General features: G+C 43.6%; 1 protein-coding gene across 1 annotated transcript in view; it reads right to left on the bottom strand.

The window, feature by feature from the left end:
* Nucleotides 1-14,187: 14,187 nt before the first annotated feature.
* GLCCI1 (glucocorticoid induced 1) overlaps nucleotides 14,188-20,340 on the bottom strand; it is a 119,894-nt gene continuing 113,741 nt past the window's right edge. The window contains exons 8-9 of the mRNA XM_034642946.1: nucleotides 18,261-18,381; nucleotides 14,188-17,082 (exon numbers count right to left, since the gene is read on the bottom strand). Coding sequence (XP_034498837.1) covers nucleotides 16,737-17,082; nucleotides 18,261-18,381 — 467 coding nt within the window. The 3' untranslated portion in view covers nucleotides 14,188-16,736. The remainder of the gene's footprint in view (nucleotides 17,083-18,260; nucleotides 18,382-20,340) is intronic.

Here is a 20,340-nt window from a genome sequence, read left to right as displayed (position 1 = left end):
GATCACTTTAAATACTAAGTTGATCAGTGGGTGAAGGGGAGTGGAGGATTGTGGTAGTTGAACAGACTTTACTCCAAGTAAAAGGAAAGTACTACACATGGAGGCATTTTCTCCCTGAATTTTCTTTACATTTTTGTTTAAAAAAAATTTTTTTTTCAATTCCCGTTCCCATCTGCAATCCACTTGGCCAGGCTCTTGATCCCTCTTGATAGGCGTGTTTTGATCCTGGCTCGCACAAAGCCCCCTCGGCCACCTCTCTAGTTTAAGGAGAAGCAGCTGCTGGCTTATTCTCTTTTAAGCAGTCTGTGTGCTGCTCAGCCAGGGGGCTTCCTTGGGGGCCCACCTCGGGGCCCCTCCCCAGCTGCCTGTAGAAGGACTGTCTCTGGCAGGAAGAAGACAAAAGTGCCCCACCCCCTTCACGCCCAGTCTCGCTACTCCCTCATTTTCATCCCTTGTCTCCAGGCCAGTCTGCACCACAATTGCACTGGAACCCTCCGGGAAATTCAGAGAGCACCTGCTCCTTGAAAACTTCCTGCTGTTTTAGGTGGTCTGCAAGTCTCCTTTCCCTTCTCCTGCTGCCCCAGCCAATATATAAAGAATATTCAAATTTAAGGGAGGGAGCCAGAAACATTTCTCTTTCCTCTTTTCTTTTTCTCCCAGCTGGCATGGGCTTTGGTGCACTTTATAGATTCGTTGCCTTCAAAATGTAATTTTAGAAATGTCAGGTTGATTTTGAGTTGTGTGAGAGTGAGAAAAGCATCCGTCAGCTTCAGAATTAGAAAGGCACCAACTTAGAACTTTTTGTCGGAGGCTTATGCCCAAGAAAACGTGGTCTGCTCAGAGTTGGCAGCCCTGAGAACTCTGGGTTGCCAGTGGGCATGTAGAGGGGGCTCACCATCATGCCATCACCAGTGTGAATGGGGTGTGCGGCCAGGGCTGAGGCCCCTGAGGTGCCGTGGGAGGCTGCCTAGCCATTTGGGTCACCATGCCTTCTGCCCATGCTTCAGCTCCAGGAGCCAGCTAACTCAGCTCCACACTTCCCTCCCTCAGACTCCACTGCCGAGAGATCCCTCCCTAGGGGCCGACCCTGGCAATGGCTTGGGTTTTAACTATTGGCACTATTGATTTTGCCAGTATACCAAAGTGCATCTGTCTTTGTGATTAACTAGTGTCCTCCAGACAGGCCATGGCAGTTAGTCCTTTGATTCAAACCATCTCTAGTCCTCTGACTGGCACCACGCACAGTGCAGTGATGCAGGTCTCTTCAGCTTTGTTAGAAAATAGACTTCAACTTGGAGCCAACTTCAGTGATTGGCAGTGGCTGCCAAGAATTCTGCATGGAGAAGGATGCTGATAAATGAATGATGCTTGTGCTGGGGATGGGGCAGGGAGTGGTGGCAATTGCGCTATGTGTTTCCTAACACCGCGTTAGACCTTGTCTTTTGTGTGGCTTCTAGAGTTTATTATTACTACTACAACTACTCTCCTCTTCCTCCTCCTTTTTAAATAAATAACTAGGATTCCAGAACCCTGAGAGAGGGTTCTCAAAAAAATCTCAAAAAATACCTAATTACTGAACCCTAATTCAACTTAAACTCATTTAAATGACAACAAAAAATGAGGGTGGAGTTATTTGTTCAGTTAACTGAAAGGTCTAGCTGTATGCTTCAGGCACAGCTGGATCTAGGGGCTCAGGGAGTGGTCTCAGCAATTTCCCCCTCTTCAGCTCCCACCTTTGATTCCCTCTGTGTTGCTTCATTCTAACAGACTTCTCATAAGGAGGCAACATGGCCACCGGTATCTCCAGCCAATGTCTTGGAGTTGAGCCTGTCTTGAGTCGTGTGTCCCGTCTTCAGTCAGCCGCTGGAATCAAGGTGGTGGGGGTGGGAAATAGGCTTTTTCCCCAGCTTTTCATGGGCCTGTCCCTGGAGCCTGACCCCTAAGGACTGGGGATGGAGAAAGGATGGTTCCTCTAGGGGAAACTGTGCTGCTGATACCAGAGGGATAAGTGGGTCCTTGGGCAGGAACATACTATGGTGATCCACTCCAGTTTCCACTGGAATGACCTTGAGGACACCTTTGTGTATTGTTTCCGGAGAGGGTATGGGTCTAGGAGGCTGAAAGAACTGGAATGTTTTCTAGAAGCCCCATTGGAGGCCACCCCCAGCCCTGGGACTAGAAGGCTTGGTGCCCACTGTGCAGCTCTTCTGTAGCTGACAGCCAGGAAGTCAGAAGGGACCACAGAGCTCTATGCACCCAACCTGCTGATATCCAGATGAGAAAACTGAGGGACGTATTTAAAAAAACTAATTTAGTGGGAAACTGGGGTTAGAACCCACATTGCCTAACTGCTAGGCCAAGGCTTCTTTTACTTCAAGGGGTTTGCTAGAAATGGAGAGCTGAAGAAAGGAATTCAAAGACACACAAAACTCCCTTAAAAGCCCACATCTTTTCTCTCCTCCCAACCCTCTCTCCCTCTCTTTTTTTTTTTTTTTTTTTTCCAATTATTAAACACACCCTTCTTGGATGTACTCCAGGACAGTAGTATAGGGCAGTTGTGAAGAGTTTGGGTTCAGAAGCTGGAGAAATCCGTGGCTGCGCCTCCCAAGTCGAGGCTCCACCAGCTTAAATCACAAACCCTCTCCGCACTCCAGTTTTCTCTTCTTCCCTGGTAGCATTGTCTGCTAACGGAGTCATTACAGGGACTAAGTTGACTGCCCAAAGATGTGGCACTGTGCTCGCACACTGTAGCACACAAGGATGGCCATTCTGTCACAGAAGGTCACTTGCTTGGTAAATGATACTGAAGTAGGGAGTGGGGAGCTGCTCTCTCCCCACGACTTTCTGAGAGACTCTCCAAGCCCCATCTTCCGTCCTCATCCTTTATGAACTCGTTCCTAAGCATCACAGGAATGGAGGAAGCTAGTAGAAAAGGACTAGAAGGTCTAATGAATAAGTTGCCCCTATTTTTCCATAAAGTTGGACAGAATTCTCTGTGGAGACAAGGCGAAATGAAGTGGGTTCTCTGCCAGTCAGAAGGGACATGCTGCAAAACTTGCCAAACTTAAAGGTATTTTTAGAATGAACCACTAACCAGAGTGCTGATCAAAAGAAATTGGGATGCATGGCAATTGGAAGTCCTACACCCTGTTGATGGGAGAGCAAAATGGAACAGCCACTTGGAAAAGTTCAGCTGTTTCACATAAGGTTAAACACACTTACCATACAACCTGGCCATCCCACACCTAGGAATTCACCCTAGGGGGGAAAGAAAAAAGAAAAAAAAATATATATATATATATTCACACAAAAACCTAGATGTGAATGTTGGTAGCAGCTTCACTCACAAACACCAAAAACCAGAAACTCGAATATCCTTCCCCTGGTGAATGAGAAACTGTGGTACGTGCATCNAATATATATATATATATTCACACAAAAACCTAGATGTGAATGTTGGTAGCAGCTTTACTCACAAACACCAAAAACCAGAAACTCGAATATCCTTCCCCTGGTGAATGAGAAACTGTGGTACGTGCATCCACATGTGCATCCACACCGAGCTAGTATTTAGCAGTGAACATGAAGCAACTATTGATTCACACGACCACCTGAGGATTCATGTTGCTACCGTGTACGCCTGATAGGATGCAATGAGAAGGGAGCTTCACCTCTGTTAGTATTCTTCCCCAAAACTCATAATCCAGTCTAGTCATAAGAAAAATATCAAACAAACTTAAATTGAGAGACATTCTACCAAACACCTGACCAGTGTACCTCAAAAGTGTCAAGGTCGTGAAAAACAAGAGAAGACTGAGAAACCACCACAGATGGGAGGAAATTAAGGAGGCAGGACAACCAAATGCCATGGCGGATCCTGGAACAGAAAAAGAATATTAGTGGAAAAACGGAGGAAATTCACATAAAATCTGTAGTTCCGTTAATAGTATTGTCCTAATGTTAATTTCCTAATTTTGACTACTGTGTCAAAACACTATAGCTGTGTAAGATGTTAACATTAGCAGAAGCTGGGTAAGGAACTTTGTACTATCTTTGCAACTTTTCTGTCAACCTGAAAGTATTCCAAAATAAAAAGGTTTTTTGTTTTAAAGGCTATATCCTGTGTGGTTCTATTTGTATGCCATTTTGGAGAAGGTAAACCTATAAGGATAGGCCTCAGATCAGTGGTTGCCAAGGGTTGAGGCTGGGGGGAGGGCTAGACTCCCTCCAAAGAGGCACAAGGAAAAGTCGGTATTGGTCGGAACTTTTCTGTAAATTGTATTTGTGGCTACACAACTGTGTGCATTTATCAAAATCCATGGAACCCTGCACTAAGCAGGATGAATTTCACGTTTGTAAATTAATCCTCAATAAGTATGGTTTTAAAGAAATGAAAGAAAAAGGAATTGGATTCTGGATCTTTCACCAAGTGTTGCTGCTCTACATGGCCAGCGAGCCCCTGAAATAACAAGGGAAGCAGAGAGACTCAGTGGGTTCACAGAGATGGGAGTCTGCTCAGCTGAAAGGTCCACAGAAAATCGCTCTATTCACAGTGTCCTCCTGGGAGGTCCCCCCAATCCGTCTGCAGTGAGTCAGGATAGGCCAGGCTAGGCTTCAGCAGCAATCACCAAGAAATCTCAGTGGCTTATAACCAGGAAATGTCCTTCCTCACTTATGCTCGATTCAGTGTGGGTCCGTGGGGTTCTGCCCCACGAACCCCCAGGGACGCCTGCTGATGAAGTGTCACCAGCATATGGCTGGCTGATCACGAGAAACCCCTGAGCTTCTCAGTCACTACAGCAAAGAAAGGTAGACCTGGAGCGTCATCGTGCATTGACTGGGCCACACTTGTCCAAAGAAAAACACACTTCTCTTCCTTCCACAGCCCACTGGCCAGGAATAGCCACATGCCTCACTGCCAGGGCCTGGGAGATGGGACAGCATAGATGGAATATTTCATGAGTACTGCTATTTCTGCCTTAAAAGGCTCTTGGTCTTTAAAGCTGACTTTAAAAACCTTAAATAAAATCTAGTTTGTTCAAAAGAAATGAACGATATATGTGTGTTAAAGGAGGGGTTGTTTTGTTTTTTGTGGGCTGTTTTGTTTTCTTTTTGGTAGAGAAGGGTCTGGTAATACTAGCAGTCGTGTCTTCCAGGAGATGAGGCTAGTTCTATGTGAGTGTACTGACTAAGCGTGGTGTTCAAGCCATCAGTGATACACACATCCCCCTTCTAAGCAGTCCTGGCTCCCGTTCTGCTACAAGGGACATGGTCTTAACTGGTAAGTCATGCTCTCAGCCACAGGACCTTCTGGTGTCAGCTGACTAGCTCAGGAAGCCAGTGTGGTAGGCCTGGCACAAGAACTTTTCACCCGGAGAGGAGGCAGAGTTTATCACCTTCTCCGGCCTTTGATTCTGAGCTGGCGATGATACGAAACAATTTGTCAGTTACAAAAGCATAGATACCAAAATTAACAGAAGCAATGCACGGTTACCATGAAGTGATAGGAACCTTCTGAATCATCAGAAACCGAGCAGGCAGCAGCAGAGGGGCAGTGTAGACACATGCACAGTGGAGGAGAGGAGAGGGCTGGTAGAGGCCAGACCGCAGAAGCAGCCCAGGTTGCTTCGTCAGCATGGGCATTCCTGCTCAGCAGCTTCTCATCTAACCTGGTCGAGTCCATGACACCTCTTTGTATTTCCCTCTGAAAAGAGAACTTCTGGTCTTCATATAATACCTGTGTCCTGCCTTCTGATCATTAATTCATAGGAAATCGACCTGAGGGCCCTGCTGTTCCGAACATGCCCAAATGCTTGCTGTAGAGTGCTCCAGCGTTTGGCCATGTTCCTTGAGCCAGGGCTCCGCTGGAGAACAGCATTAACTTCAGTTGATCTCTGAGGCTCCACAGGCTGTGGATCAATGTCTTCCTTTCGCCCCTCCTCCTCCTGCCTGACATTCTTGTAGCACTTCTGTGGTACGTCCAAGCACAATGAGATGCCCCTTCTCCCACTTCTGGAGTACACCCCCGGGGAAAGATCTCAGGGTTGGATAACTGCTGGCCTTTTCAATGGGGTGAGTGACTTTTCTATAACTTGCCCTAGCAGAGAGCTGGTGACAAGTGCTCAGGAAACCTTTGAAACCCGACAGGGGCCTGCATCCAGACCCTTCTGCCATCAAGGAGGAGGCAGCTGATTTTAGAAAGGCCTTACGAGTAGAAGCCCGATTATGTCTCGGCTCTCTGGGGCTTCCTTTTTCAGCCACTTTCTGGTGAGCTCTCTTATTGATTTTGGTCTGAGGTGTCCCCTTGCTGGTATTTCCGGACCTGATCTCTGGTGCCCCAAGGGTCTTTACCACATTTGGAGCATTGTCCACTGTCCCCCTGTCCCTGGCACAAACTGAAGTCCTTCTCAGAACCCAGCACTTGACAGATCCACACCCTTGCTTCCATTCTCTTCCTACACTTCATTACTATTCCGATGGCTGGGTTATAAACTCTTTCATCCCTGTTATAAACTGTATTCTGGTCTAGGGATTTATGGACCTCTTAGCTTCAAGAGTTCTGTACATCCTCTGAGATATGTAATTTTTTTGTGTGTGAAAGTGCACCTCTGTGGATTTTTTTTTTTCCTGAGGAAATGGTGTAGAGCTTCCATAAATTCTCAAAGAGGGTCGATGAACAATAAAAGTCAGAATCATGCTAATCACAGGTTTCACGCTGATGCCGAGGGCACTGATGTGACTGGAACCTCCTGTGAGCACTGAAAGCCTGCCTCGTGCAGTGCCAGTGAGCAGGAGACTGCTCTGGCCACCTTTCCCTGCGGGGAAGTCACAACCATCCCAGACTGTTTCCTCTCTCCTGTCCCCGAATGGCAGAGTCGGCCAGGCACGGGCCTCCGCAGTCAAACTGAGGGGTATTTTTATCCTGCCAATAGGAGCTGCCATCCTGGGTGAGCTGTGACTTGGACTCCAGCTGGAAAGGAAGAAGGTAGCAGGGAGAGAGCAAATCCTGACAACACACGACCCCCAGCTCTTGCTACCTGCATTCTGCTGCCCATCTGTTACCTGCCCTCAGAACCAGCCCCAGGGGAGACCTTGCTGCTTTATCTTGGGCTTCAATGGCAAGCCTGGGGTGAGAGAAGCCCAGAACCAAACAGGCTGGTTTTTCTGCCCTATAAACCAGTCCTGTGGTTAAAGACAAAGCACCTGGAAAAGACAGGAGTGGGCCCATGCTGGAGGCTGCAGTGTCCTATTCTTCTGGCCTTGCCTTCCAGGTGTGGGCAGGTAAGGAGATCTGGACACACAGGTGAGGTGAGCAGGGGAGATGTGGAGGCCTGTGGGAGAACAAGGTGGGTGGTGTACACTCGGGATATTTACATGGCAGCCCAGAGTGGTGGGTGCCTGACTGACCCACCTGCTGACGTCGAGGAGAGAGAGGAGAGATGCAAATGGCAGACAGTGAATAGCAGAGGAAGAAGTAGGGCCCTACAGTGAATGTCCTTGAGGACATTAGAGACAGATTTTAGGCTCGTGGATCCATGTATATGGCTTTACCACCTTCACATTTTCTGACCCTACATGGACTACGGAAAATAAAAACAGCTATTATCCATGGGGTGTTCTATGCCAGGCACTGTGCTCCATGCACCTAAGTTCCTTTCAACCTCTTAATTACCCTGCAGAGAATAATTTTTTGGCATGTTGAGTTCTATTTTTTGAATTACAATTCACATACCATAAAATTTATCCTTTTAAGGTGTACGGCTCCATGATTTTTGGTATATTCACAAGGTTCAGCAACCATCACCATTAACCAATTCCAGAACACTTTTTGTTACCCCCCAAAGAAACTCTGTGCCCATTTACCTCAGACTCTGACAGCCACTAATCTACTTTCTGCCTTTATGGTTTTGCCTATAACAGACGTTACCTATGACTGGGATCATATAGATGGTCTTCAGCACGTTTTTCAGGTTCATATGTGTTGTATCAGGACTTCATTCCTTTTTATTGCTAATATTCAATTGCACGGCTCTAACACATTTATCCAGTCATTAAATTTATGGACATTAGAATTCTTTCCATTTTTTGGCTATTATATATGATACTGCTATGAACATTTGTTTACATGTTTTTGTGTAGACATATATTCTTATTGTCTTGAGTCTATACCTAGAAGTGGAATTGCTGGGTCATATGCTTAACCTTTCAAGGAACTGCTAGACTGTTTCCCAAAGTGGCTGCACTATTTTATAGGACCCTCAGCAGTGCGTGAGAGTTGCGATTTCTCCATATCCTCACCAACGCTTGTAACTACTTGTCTTTTTTGATTATAACCATCCTGGTGGGTATAAAGTGATATCTCATTGTGGTTTTAATTCACATTTCCCTAATGGAAGGTAGGTATTTGCCCTGCACTGAATTGTATCTCCCCAAAGATTCAGATGTTGAAGCTGTTGCTTGAAATGTTGTGAACCCTGAAGATTCAGTGTATTTGGAGATAGGGCCTTGGGAGGTAATTAAAGTAAAATGAGGTCCTAAAGGTGGGGCCTTATCCAACAGGATAGCATCATAAGAAGAGACAAGGGAAAGGCCATGTGAGGAGCTGTCTGCAAGCCAGAAAGGCTTTCCTAGAAACCAGACACTGCTGGACCTTGATCTGGAACTTCCTGCCTCCAAAACTGTGAGAAATTTCTGTTGTTTAGGCACCTCAGGCTGTGTTCGTTCATTATGGCAAAAGCTGACTGAGAATTATTATCGCTATTTTACAAATAAGGACTCTCAGGCTCATTCTTGTCCGATGGCCAGACCTGGACCATATTTCCTCATGCCACACTGCCTCTGGCTCCCAACATGCGGGAACAGGTGTGGCCTGCCAGCTGACCGAAATCACAAATGGCAACGTGCTGAGACTCAGTTTGGTGAGTAAGGGGGAGAAATGTACCAAGAAGAAGAAATAAGCAAATGTCTGAATCCCCAAGTTGCTTCCTGCCCCACAGGCTTATGCCAGCTACATATTCAAAGACAAATGAGAGGAGCCCAATTCTACACTGGTGATTCTCAGGCCAAGGAGCCCCCTGCAGCCTGTCTAGGGCCTTGATCTCCAATCTTCTCTAATACAAATTCTGGTCAATGTCTGTCTCTCACGCATCCATTTCAGGCCATCTCTGTAAAACCAGACTAAACAACTCTCCATGAAGAGTGTATTGAGAAATATGGATCACATGCAAGAACAATCTCTTGGCCATTTTCAGGTTTTATAGTTTTCTAAATAAGGCAATTCAAGAAGGATAAATGACAGGACAGATTCTTGGGCTCTCTGGTGCCCACTTCATAAATCCATCTCAATGCAGTGGAGGGCCGGTGGTATGGGCCACACTCCAGGGAACGCTCTGTCCTCTGAACTATAACTTCAGACTTCCCCAAACGCCATTCTGGCTTAAATAATTTCATCCTGTATACCTGAATATGAGGGTGTCGAGGCTGTTCCCCACCCCCCCGGGGAAGTGGAAAGGGCATGAAACTATATGTATCTTTGGATTCTTCCATTGAACCAGAGTTCACTCTTCCGGGCCTTCTCTCCAAGTCACCTTGATTTTAAGAGATCTGTGGCTCATTTCCAATAAAACTATATCTTTTGTGGCCATATCCTTCCTTTCCTCCCTACTTTCTCCCCCCTCCCTTGATCTGGAAATTAACATGCATTTTCTCTCAAATTATACGTTTTCTGAGAAAACTTAGGAAAACAGAAATGCAAATGCTAAGGCAAAGTATCCACAACCCAGGCATAACCACTATTAATTTTTGTGCATTCTTCATGTCTTTTTTTTGCTCACATAGATATGTATTTTTACAAAACCAAGAGATCACACTGGTTTGTGACCTGCTTTTCGCCTTTTGGTGTAAGTGCTACCACGTTCCTGTTCAGAAAGGACGTACCGATTTATTCTTCTAATAGTAGATGTGAGAGTAACCCTATCCCTTCCATCCCCTTAGCACTGACTATCGTCCTTCTTTTCGATCTTTGCCAATTTAAAGGCAACAAATTATTGTTTTGATTTGATTTGCATTGCTTTGATTGATAATGAGGTTAAATATTTATTTTCCTGTCGATCACTTCCCTTGAATTTTGCCTTGTCTTTACACTAGGGACTATGAAAAGCAGTTAGCTCAGTCCTATCCACTTGCTTTTGCAGACTGGTTGATGGACAGTGAGTGAGAAGGTGGTGTGGGCTCAGGGAAGAGGATTGCCAGCAATGCTGCAGCAAGAAGGTCAGGTTGCTTCCTTGTCTTCTTTTATGAAACATGACAACAGGAATACACACTTGTTGGCAGAAAAAAAATTAGGTATTTTAAAAGGACATATGAATATTGTGAAAGCTCGCCTCACACTCTCTTCCCCTTTCCCACAGGCCCTATTCTCCGGGTGTGACCCATCTTCAGTCCCTCCTCCCCCATTGTCCCCCTTCCCTGGTCCCGGTCCTCCTAGGACAAGCTGCAAAGGTCATGGGCTTAGGGGAGTGATGGGGAGAAAGGGTCAGGGGTTGGAGAAGGAATCAGTTCTCCATACAATAGCTCCCAGGGTGGTCACAGGGGAGGAAAGCAGGAGAAACCACAGCAGGCTTTCGTCTGGAATCAGATGGGCAGTTTGAGAGTGAGTGAAGATTACCCTGTTTGCCTTGATTTGTCCATATGGAAAATGGCAGCCTGTTTATTGCAGCACATGAACCGTGTCCTTTGTTAGCTTTTGTCCCTTGAGTGTAACCCTTTTCCTTTACAAAGTGGAAGAGAAAACCTGAGAAATGGTTTGCCTTTCCTGCATAAAGCCTCCTCCCCACTTGGCAGGTCCTGTGGAGCCCTACATGCACCTTTTATCCTGCCTGCTTCCAGACAGAGGTTTGAAATAACATCCATTGCCTACAGGAACTTACCCAATTCTGGCTAAAGGAATGTCATCAAAGTCTTGCTTAAAACTGATGCCAAGACTTGCGTAGAATTTATAGTGTGAAAGGGGACCCATTCCTTGTTATCAGAAAATCATTTGTAGGGAAAGTGATCTAATTATTCAAATTCTTAGTGTTAAGAAAATGGCTGTTTTAAATGGAAGGGTCCATCACCAAACTGATCTGGAACCTTTGAAACAATCTTCCTCTCTTTGAGAGATGCAAATGCCTGTGAAATGGAATAGGGCCATTCTAGAACCAGTGGGTCACCAGCCTCCTGTCAAGGAAAAGAAACTAAGACATTCGAGGTGGAAATATTTCTCATTTTCTTGAGATTCTGCTTTTTTTTCCAGCTTTGAAAACTGATCACCTGTCTCACCTCTTTCATCATTTTCCACAGGGAATGCTTTTCTGCAAGGGTTTAATTTCTCCCATTGTCTTCAATAAGATGGTTTAATATTAGATAACTTTTAGCCACATACAGTATATGAGTTGTTCAAATAACAAAATCCTGTATGAGGAAGTTTGTCTTCAATCTAGTCCAACAGGGGTTTTTTTTTTTTGGTTTTGTTTTTTGGTTTTTTTAAGATTTTATTTGTCAGAGAGAGGGAGAAAGAGAGAGAGAGAGCACAAGCAAGGGGAGAGGCAGGCAGAGGGAGAAACAGGCTCCCCACCCAGCAAGGAGCCTGATGCAGGACTCCATCCAGGCATCCCCCAAACAGGGCTTTTTTCAAGAAGTGTTCATTCTAAAAAGGCAAGCCTCACTTTCTGGACCCAGGGGACAGGATGGCATAGCAAGGCCCTAGGTGAGATCTCAGTGGCAGTAATGGGTCGATGTGGCTGGGGAGAGGCACACAGGGCACTGCTGTGTTGTATTAGTTGTCTATCCCTGGGTAACAAATTACCCCCAAACTCAACACCTTAAAAAAACAAACTGCTGATCCCACACGGTTTCTGAGTGCTGGGAACCCAGGTGTGGTTTAGCAGGCCTGGCTCAAGGTCTCTCATGAGACTGCTGGGGTTGCAGTCATCTCAAGGCTCAACTGGGGCTGAAGGATCCGCTTCCAAGCTCACCCACATGGCTGCTGACAGGGGCCCTCAGTTCCTCGTTAGCTGGCAGCTGTAGCTACTTACCATGTGGGTCTCTCTCCACAGACTTCCTGAGTGTCCTCACAGCAGAGCTTCTCCCACAGCGAGTGATCCACGAAGAGTACAAGACAGAAACCTGTCTTTTTGCAACCTGATCTTGGAAGTGACAGCCCATTGCTGCTGCATTCCATTCATAAGCAAGTCCAGCCCACACTCCAAGGGGAGGAAAATGAAGCTCTACCTCTCTGAGAAGAGTATCAGAGAATTTGTGGACACATTTTAAAAACCACCGCGTGTATGATACAAGTTGCCTATATCCAGTTTGCTCTTTGGTCTATGGCAAAGGTCAGTACACTTTTTGTGAAGGACCAGATAGTAAAATATTTTAGGCATTGTGGGCCAGACTGTCTCTATTGCAACTACTTAAACTCTGCCACTGTATTGCAAAATAGCCATAGGTAATACTTAAGTGAGTGTGGCTTTGTTCCAGTAAGATTTTATTTACAAAAATAGGGATGGGGCCGATTTGGCCACAAGCAGGAGTTCGTTGACCCCTGGTCTACAGTTATAGAGGCTATTGGAAGTCTAGCATAATAAATGATTTTATTTCCTTGCCATCAGAATTCCATTTCAAAAGAATTCATCCACAAGACATAGCTGTCTGATCTGCAGCTTGAAATTTAACAGTAAGATAACAGGAAGACGGAAAGGCAAATGTGAGAGATTTAGGTGGAGAAAAACTTCAGGAGATAGGATTCCAGTTGTCCTCTGGGAAAAAGGAAGAATTGGAATATAAAGGAAAAGAGCGGATTTGGTAGAACACGGGACAAGACAGTGTCTTCATGCCATTTAATCAATGATGCAGAGATGAGACAAGAAGTCTGAGAGGAGATGTCCTCTAGACAACCAGAACTGGGGGGCTGGATGATAGCAGTCCACTTCTGATTCAAGGTGTGAATTAAAGGACCCATCTTCACACAGCTCCTCGGCTCCAAAGAGCCCAGAGTTCACCAGAGATATGCAGAGGGGGGGGAAAGGACTTGTGAATCCCACAGATGGGGTCTAAGGGAGGAGCTGCTGGGAACATGTAGGAATAATGAAACTTCGGAGCTGGAAGGGGTGGGGGCAAACAGTTAATTTTGCACTATTCACAAATAAACTTCAAGTGATTATTAGCTAACATAAGGCTAAGCATCTATAAATTCTTAGACCTAATTTCCCCTCCGTGTTCTTTAGGTTTTGTTTTGGTTTTGGTTCCTTAGGTTTAATTTTGCAAATACTAACTTGTTCCTCAGGGCTGTTTATATTAAGCTTATACGACCGAGTGAAGCAGAGACGGAGCTGAGAATTCCAATTTCTTTCACAGTCACCTGCAATGGAACTTTAAACTAAGATCGTTTCCTGCCTAAATTATGTTATCATCCTCAAGAAGGTGGTTGATAAATCTCACCATTAAAAAAAGTTAGGTTTTACTTTTTTCTTCAGCCCAAAACACAGCCATTAGTCATTTTTAAGTTAACCTTAAAGGTAAAATCTTAACAACCTCTTTGATGAGATGTGCTTTAGAAAGCATCACTCTGCTGGTAAGTTATTTCTCAAAGTGGTTTGTTTTTGCTCTCAGGCATGGCCTGAGAGCAAAATGGGACCTATCATGTCCCTATTTGGATAACTGGGCATAACATCAACACTCCTTTGTTCTGTTAAGGTTTTCTCCCTTTTATCCCCAATCCAAACCTAAATAAAGAGTGAAAAATTTTTTGAAATTTTTTGCTGCACTTTTCTTTGCAAGAAATACCCCACCTCCTTTGAGGTGATGTCACTGAATTTTAAACAAATTATTTCCATAAATAATTCTCGGGTATAAAATAAAGTCATGGGGACAGTGTTTTCTCTCTTTAAGGTGCTCATAGCTGGGAGAGCAGTACGAAGACTCAGAACTTTAGTCATCCAGCTTCTTACCTTGGAATGGAAAGTATGTAAATGACACGTCCGGTGAAACTAGGCTGTGGCAATCTGATCCAGTCAGAGTCCCTCTAGTGCCAGAGATGCTGGTCAGGAATTCAGCGAGCACTGGATACCGCCATCACCCTGATCCGGGTCCATCTCTGTCAAGGTAAGATGCTAACACCCCAGTCTTTCCAAAGACATATGTGAAATATTCCAGTTTTACTAATAACTTTATTTAAATAAGACACAGGAACTTCTATACTGAAAAAATACAAAACAAAAGCCACACATTTCCTTGTGTAAAGCCATATTGTATGGTAACTCGAATACTGTTCAGCGCAGTGGCTAGAATTAAACAGTACAACTATATACAAAATTTAAACAATTTCTGACAAATTTCTACAGCTGGATGTAGGATACATTTGAGCTCAACAACTTCTGGGAAATTTACATGGCAAAGCATAAGCTTTAACACATTTGGTTCAAAACTTTAATATATGCTAAGAACAAATGTACAACACAATATTTAGTTTCTCATGAGAAAATAAAAGCACATGTCACTATAAATATCGTACATCAGATTTCATCACCAAAAAAGCATTCAGTCCATCTTTCAGAAATTGATATTGATACTATTGCATCATATTTGGACAAAAGCAGAGTGTAAGATCAACACATTATGTAATGCTAAACCAGATATCAGAAGTTAATGGAGCTCATATTTATCTTACAGAACTAATAATTTTCTCCCTTTAACCATAATCTACAAAATATAGTATTTTCATCAAGGCCTGAGATTATTAGGGTTAAAGGTGTCTGCTGCTGAAGAGATTGTTTTAAAAGGTTCCCCTGTGAAAATGGCAAAAGTAAACTGAGTCCTTTTCCATGACAGTCTCCTACAATATAACACTGACTAATTTAAAGGAGCCAGAATGCACCTTCAGGAGAGAATATTACTGCAAACTTTGGTGGAAAGAAGATAATTGGGATCATGACAAAATAATACACAGAATACATACACACGCAAACATATACATATATATATATAATTTCTGAAAAAAAATCAATGGTGTTGCTTTCTTCTCTACCACCTCTTCCTTCTTCAACCTCCTTAGAAAATAAAACAAGAAACCCGAGGAATGACTGAAGGGAACTGAAACGTTCCTGGGACTGTAGGCACCTTATTCCCCTAATTCTTAAGAAAACGGTGCCATATACTTTGGGTACAGATGAAACAACTCTGCTTTACTGAACTAAAAGCAATGGAATAAAAATACAAAAACTTCCCTTTGCTTTTGGAGACTCTCTTTGTGCTGCAGAAAACAAAGTCTGAGAGTTGGGCTCTTCCACTGACCAATCGGGATTATCTAGGGCTCTCTTCACACAACTCTGCTGAGAATTCAGGTCGAGTCTGCAAGTTCAAGGTGATTTACTTGGGTTTCTGCTTTCCTTTGCACATCCGAAATTCTAACAGAACCATTCACGGTACTGTGAGGAGAGGCTTGAAGAGACAGCTGCAAACTACTGCTTTTCTAAGTCGCCAAACAACCAGCTTCCATGCTGCATTACTTCTGAGACCCACGCGTTCTCTCTCCACATGAATGCAACTCATGCACTCAACTGCTCAAGGAAAACAATACCCAAAAGTGTGTCATTTGTAGACCCTCAAAGAATTTCTGAGAGAGAAACTGAACATTAATATGCCTTTAGCTAAAACAACAGCGTTCCGTGACCCTGACGGCCAACACAAACAAAAAATCTCACCCATCCCCTGGGAAAGTTTACTTGTTTTGCAGTTAAACCTAGACTTTCTTGTTAAAGTCCGTCACACACAATTGGAATGTTTATGTACAGCCTGGTACCGGAGACACTTTATTTGCAACATTATAACAGTCATGAACTGAGCAACACCTGAACTTGTTTAAAAAAAAAAAGCCACATTTACACATGTTGAAACAGTGAATTCAACAGTTGTTTAACTTGTAACCGCATGACAAGAGTGATGTCAGACACCACAGATTTGCTGGTTCTCCTCATGTTCACCCATGTCCAGGATTATTGTTCTCCTAGGGTTGAATGCACTTCTTATTCTAAGAATGTGGAATGTAATGAGGAAAGGGAAATGCATAAAATAAGGAAAGGCAAAAGAGTGATGTTCCCTCTTTAGCTTTTTAGCTGTGAAATAGTTAATATCCCAATATGATATACATTCCAAGTTACCTGAGTTTAGACTTCAACTGAAGTACCTGAAGCTAGGCCATAGGGTGGGCACTGTGCAACTGTTGTGGCCATTTATTTATTTATTTTTTTGCATTGTATGTATTACAGAAGTTAGAAACAAACACCTGGATCAATTGTAAACGTAATCCTGAAGTACAGTATTCTCCATAGGACAAAACACAGCAAGACATTTTCTATTTAGACAGGCAACTTTTTGATATAGAGCTTATTTTTACTGAAGAATTTGGAACAACACACAGGACACAGTACTAATCTGTCAAACATACTATGAAATGCATAGTCTCCACTTAAAATGCTGAATGACGCACACATTTTGCAAGCATTACTGCTTTCCACAAAAACTGCTGAATAGGAGTTCCGTCCCTGCCAAGATCAGTGTTAAGAGATACTTTATGATGCTGATAAGTATTCTGTTGGTGGTGGTGGTGTTCGGAAAGTTTGTCACTCCATGCAGATAAGATGTCTGAGGTCTAGTTCCTAATCCACGAAGGTAAGGTAGAGGCCAGCTCCCCCTTCGCTTTAGATGATCACATAGTTCTGAGCAGAGATGTGTTCCTCACCCTGCAGTTCCTGCAGGAGCTGCTGCTGCTGCGATGGCTGTTGGACAGAGGCCTCCATGGCGCCCACCGAGCTGGTGTCGTCAGAGAGAGACGTAAAGGAAACCCGGGAGGAGAGCTGCTCGACGGTCAGGGTGGCCAGGGCCGAGCTCGGGCCTGAGTTAGGAGAGTTCTTGAGCATCAGGTCGGAGGCAGGTAAGAGAGGGCCTAGAAGTTTTACAGGACAGAAAGCTGATCCGGTTGGGATGAAATTAACCTTGTTTTTGTCAGGACATGAAAAGAGAGGGGCTGAGATAGGCTGACGAGACCTAAAACCGTAAAACAAAATGACATTTACAATCACTAAAAACTTCTGAGCTTTCTGACTTAGCTGGTGTTCTCTACAACAGCTACAATGTGAATGGCAGGGAATGAGTTAAGTGTACACAGAGGGGTAAACATCTTCCATAGCACAAGTCAGCAGGCAGACTACCGATGTACACAGCACTGAGTGATACTTGAGACAAAAGGATTTTCAAAAGGACTGGGCAAATTTTTTCAGAGATCATTAGTTTGCTTTCAATCATTTAGGAAGATGGAAAAACCTCCTATGTTATAGTTGCCAGGTTAGAATGACCTTTTCTGTTAAGGAAAAGTATAATGGGAGAGGGATTACCTAATCATATATATTTGGTTTTAAGCATTTTCTCCTTTTTCTGCACAACTATACATACTTCTAACAGATCAGGAAAAACAAAAAAAGTTTCAGTAATTTATCAAAGAGCCAGTCAGCTCAGCAGAGCAGGGTCCTCAAGCCCTTCTTCCCCTCCCATTCCCAAGAACTAAGCCATCAACTCCTGCAAGACCGGTCTCTATCCCCTTCCAGGATGCAAGAGTACAGCGGCCTCCCCCAGGCACCTGCACTGAGACAAAGGGATGAGTGAGTCCAACAGCAACACACTTTTTTTTTTTTTCTTCCCGAGCTACTCTACCGAGTATTTACAGCATGAACCTCTTTTCCTTTAATTTCTAAATTTATGCACACTGAAATTTCAAAAAGAAAAAAAAATCTGTGAATGAGAAGTCTACATTAAACGAATACACATGCTAGATGTGTCTACAGGGAGACAAGTTAGTTTCCTTCTGGCTTGTGGGATTGATGTCATAGTGCCAGCCACACTCGGATATTAACTTTGCTGCTAAACGCCTTGCTAGCCATCCACATTAACAGAGCTTTTGAAAGGAAAAGTCTTAGTGATTAAAAAATAGATCTTTTAGGTAGTAGGGATGAATTTCCAAGTTTCTTTGTATTAGCTTGTGTATTTTCAGCACACGGACTCCAATTCTCCACTAAGATCCCTTCTGCCTATCCAATTCTCATCTCATAATTTGGTTTTGAAACACATTATCAGCTGGATGGAGTAGTTGATCCATCTGTAATCAACTGGTCTCAGTAAAAAGCTTTACAGCTTTGCAGATCCCAGCTGATAGAAAAGACATTACTTACGCCATTTCCTCAAAGACCTTCACTCGCTCACATCCCTCTGGGGGCTCCCGTTTGAACATGTAGCTGTTGTTTGGTTTGGGAGATGAAGCGTACTTGGGTAACGGTGAGCTACTCCCACTGTCTGTAAATTTAAAGCAGTTATATTAACTAGTGATTGAAAGCTCTTTTAAATTAAGTTTGATTTCCAAACAAGCAGCCTTTTGCACAGTTTATCCACTATGGCCCCTCTGCTTCCACCACAGAGCTTCCTTTATTGCAAAGCTATTACTAACAACCTCATATAAAAGCTTTGATGCAACGGTAATCTGCCACACCACAGAACATAAAAGGAGGTTCAGTCCAGAAAGTGCATTTTGAATAAAGTAGAGCTATAATCTGGAAAACAAATACAGTAGTATGTATTTCAAAATGTAACTAATGGGGGAATACGTATAAATCATGCAAAAGAATTATAAGAGATTATAATACAGGGTCCTCTGTGTTTTCTCACTGTCCCACCAATTTAATTGAAAATTTTAGTGTGTGGAATAACCTTCACTACAAATGTTCTTAGCAGAAACATTACTTTTACTGAACACCATGAATAAATGTATGCAGGGAAAAAACAGGTTTACAACACATAAGGTCTTTTTCCCTTAGTCCACTATGAAGAACAGAATTTGCTCAGAATTTTGCCTTTAAAAGGTCTATATAAAAGAATTTTTCCAGCAGTTTGTATTTTGCTAGAAGCATGAGAAATCTAAAAGCATCTCTACCTAATATGTTTTCTTCATATTTTTGACCAAAAAAAGAAAATGGTCTATTCATGAAAAGCCATAAAACCTATATGTAATTTCTCCCTTTCCTACCTGGCAAAGGATTTTGGAAATTCAAATTCACCAAAACGTGTCATTATCTTTGTAAGATGCCAAGTTGTAAAGTCAGTAACATACCTGTATAAATATAATAGTCCCATTTAAATAAATTCTGACTTAATGCAAACCAATCCCCACTGCTAAAATGCTAAGCACATGATCTATTGAGATGTATGATTTTTATGTATATTTTTGAAAGATGGCATTGGTACCATAATTACGCTTGTCACAGTTTTGATGAGTTGCTTTAGTTTAGGCTACAGAACACAGCACAACAGTCAGAATCTGAGTAATAGGGATGTTTTTATCATCGTTAATGAACTATAATACATGCTTAGAAAGTAGACTCTTGAGGCATACTTAGCGTATTTGGTGAATGATTCAAAGAGCATCTATGTTAGTCTTGGGAATGGAGATACGTGCTTATGTTTAAATACGGCAATAACTCTGGGAAATCACTGCCAACAAAATAACAAGGACACACCACTGGAAAACCTAGAAAACTCTACAGTTTCTCCGTCACTTCTGTTACAGATGTATCTACAGATTATACACAGTCCTTTGGAAGGAACTGGGTCTCAGAATTAAGTTTGGTTTCTTCACGTGCCATTCAGATTTAAGGATTTTCTTAGATTCGACATTCATCTTACATTACTTAAACAAATGGGAGGCAGGAGGGAGAAGAGAATTTCTCTTGTAGGTGGATGCAAAACATCATTAACCTGGCTACAGTCTGAGTCTGCTGCTCTCTATTTGAGCGAGGCTAGACCGAAAAGACTGGTCCACAATCAAAAACCGGTGAGGACGAGGCCTTGAACTCGGTGTAATACAGCCTGACCCTGCTTTCCCATCCAAGCAGCAACAAGGCCCACAGAGGCGATGCAAGACAAAGGAGAGATGACGTGTGACGCCTCCACGGAGCTTCCTGTTGGTGACGGCAGTCCCCAGGGAGGGTACAGCTGGCCTGAAGCTGTGGGCTTCATGGCTGTGACAAGCCTTTTTGGGCTGTCAGCGGGGGTGTGACCATGTCAGTGGTAAAGGACTCTCCCCATCAGCACGTCAGAAAAGTCACCTTGGCCACAGCTGCAGTATTCCGGGCTCTACTTCTTTACTACGTCATCAAGCCGACGGCAGGATTTCTCTCCTGACTTCAGTAATGGCTTCAAGGGACTCTCCCAGAATTGAAAGCTAGATGTGAGTTGGACAATCTACAAAGATGATTACCT

The sequence above is a fragment of the Ailuropoda melanoleuca genome, chromosome 1 (genome assembly GCF_002007445.2).
Source record: "Ailuropoda melanoleuca isolate Jingjing chromosome 1, ASM200744v2, whole genome shotgun sequence".
Classification (NCBI taxonomy): Eukaryota; Metazoa; Chordata; class Mammalia; order Carnivora; family Ursidae; genus Ailuropoda; species Ailuropoda melanoleuca.
The sequence above is the reverse complement of the archived record's forward strand: the minus strand, read 5'-3'. Positions and strand labels throughout refer to the sequence as shown.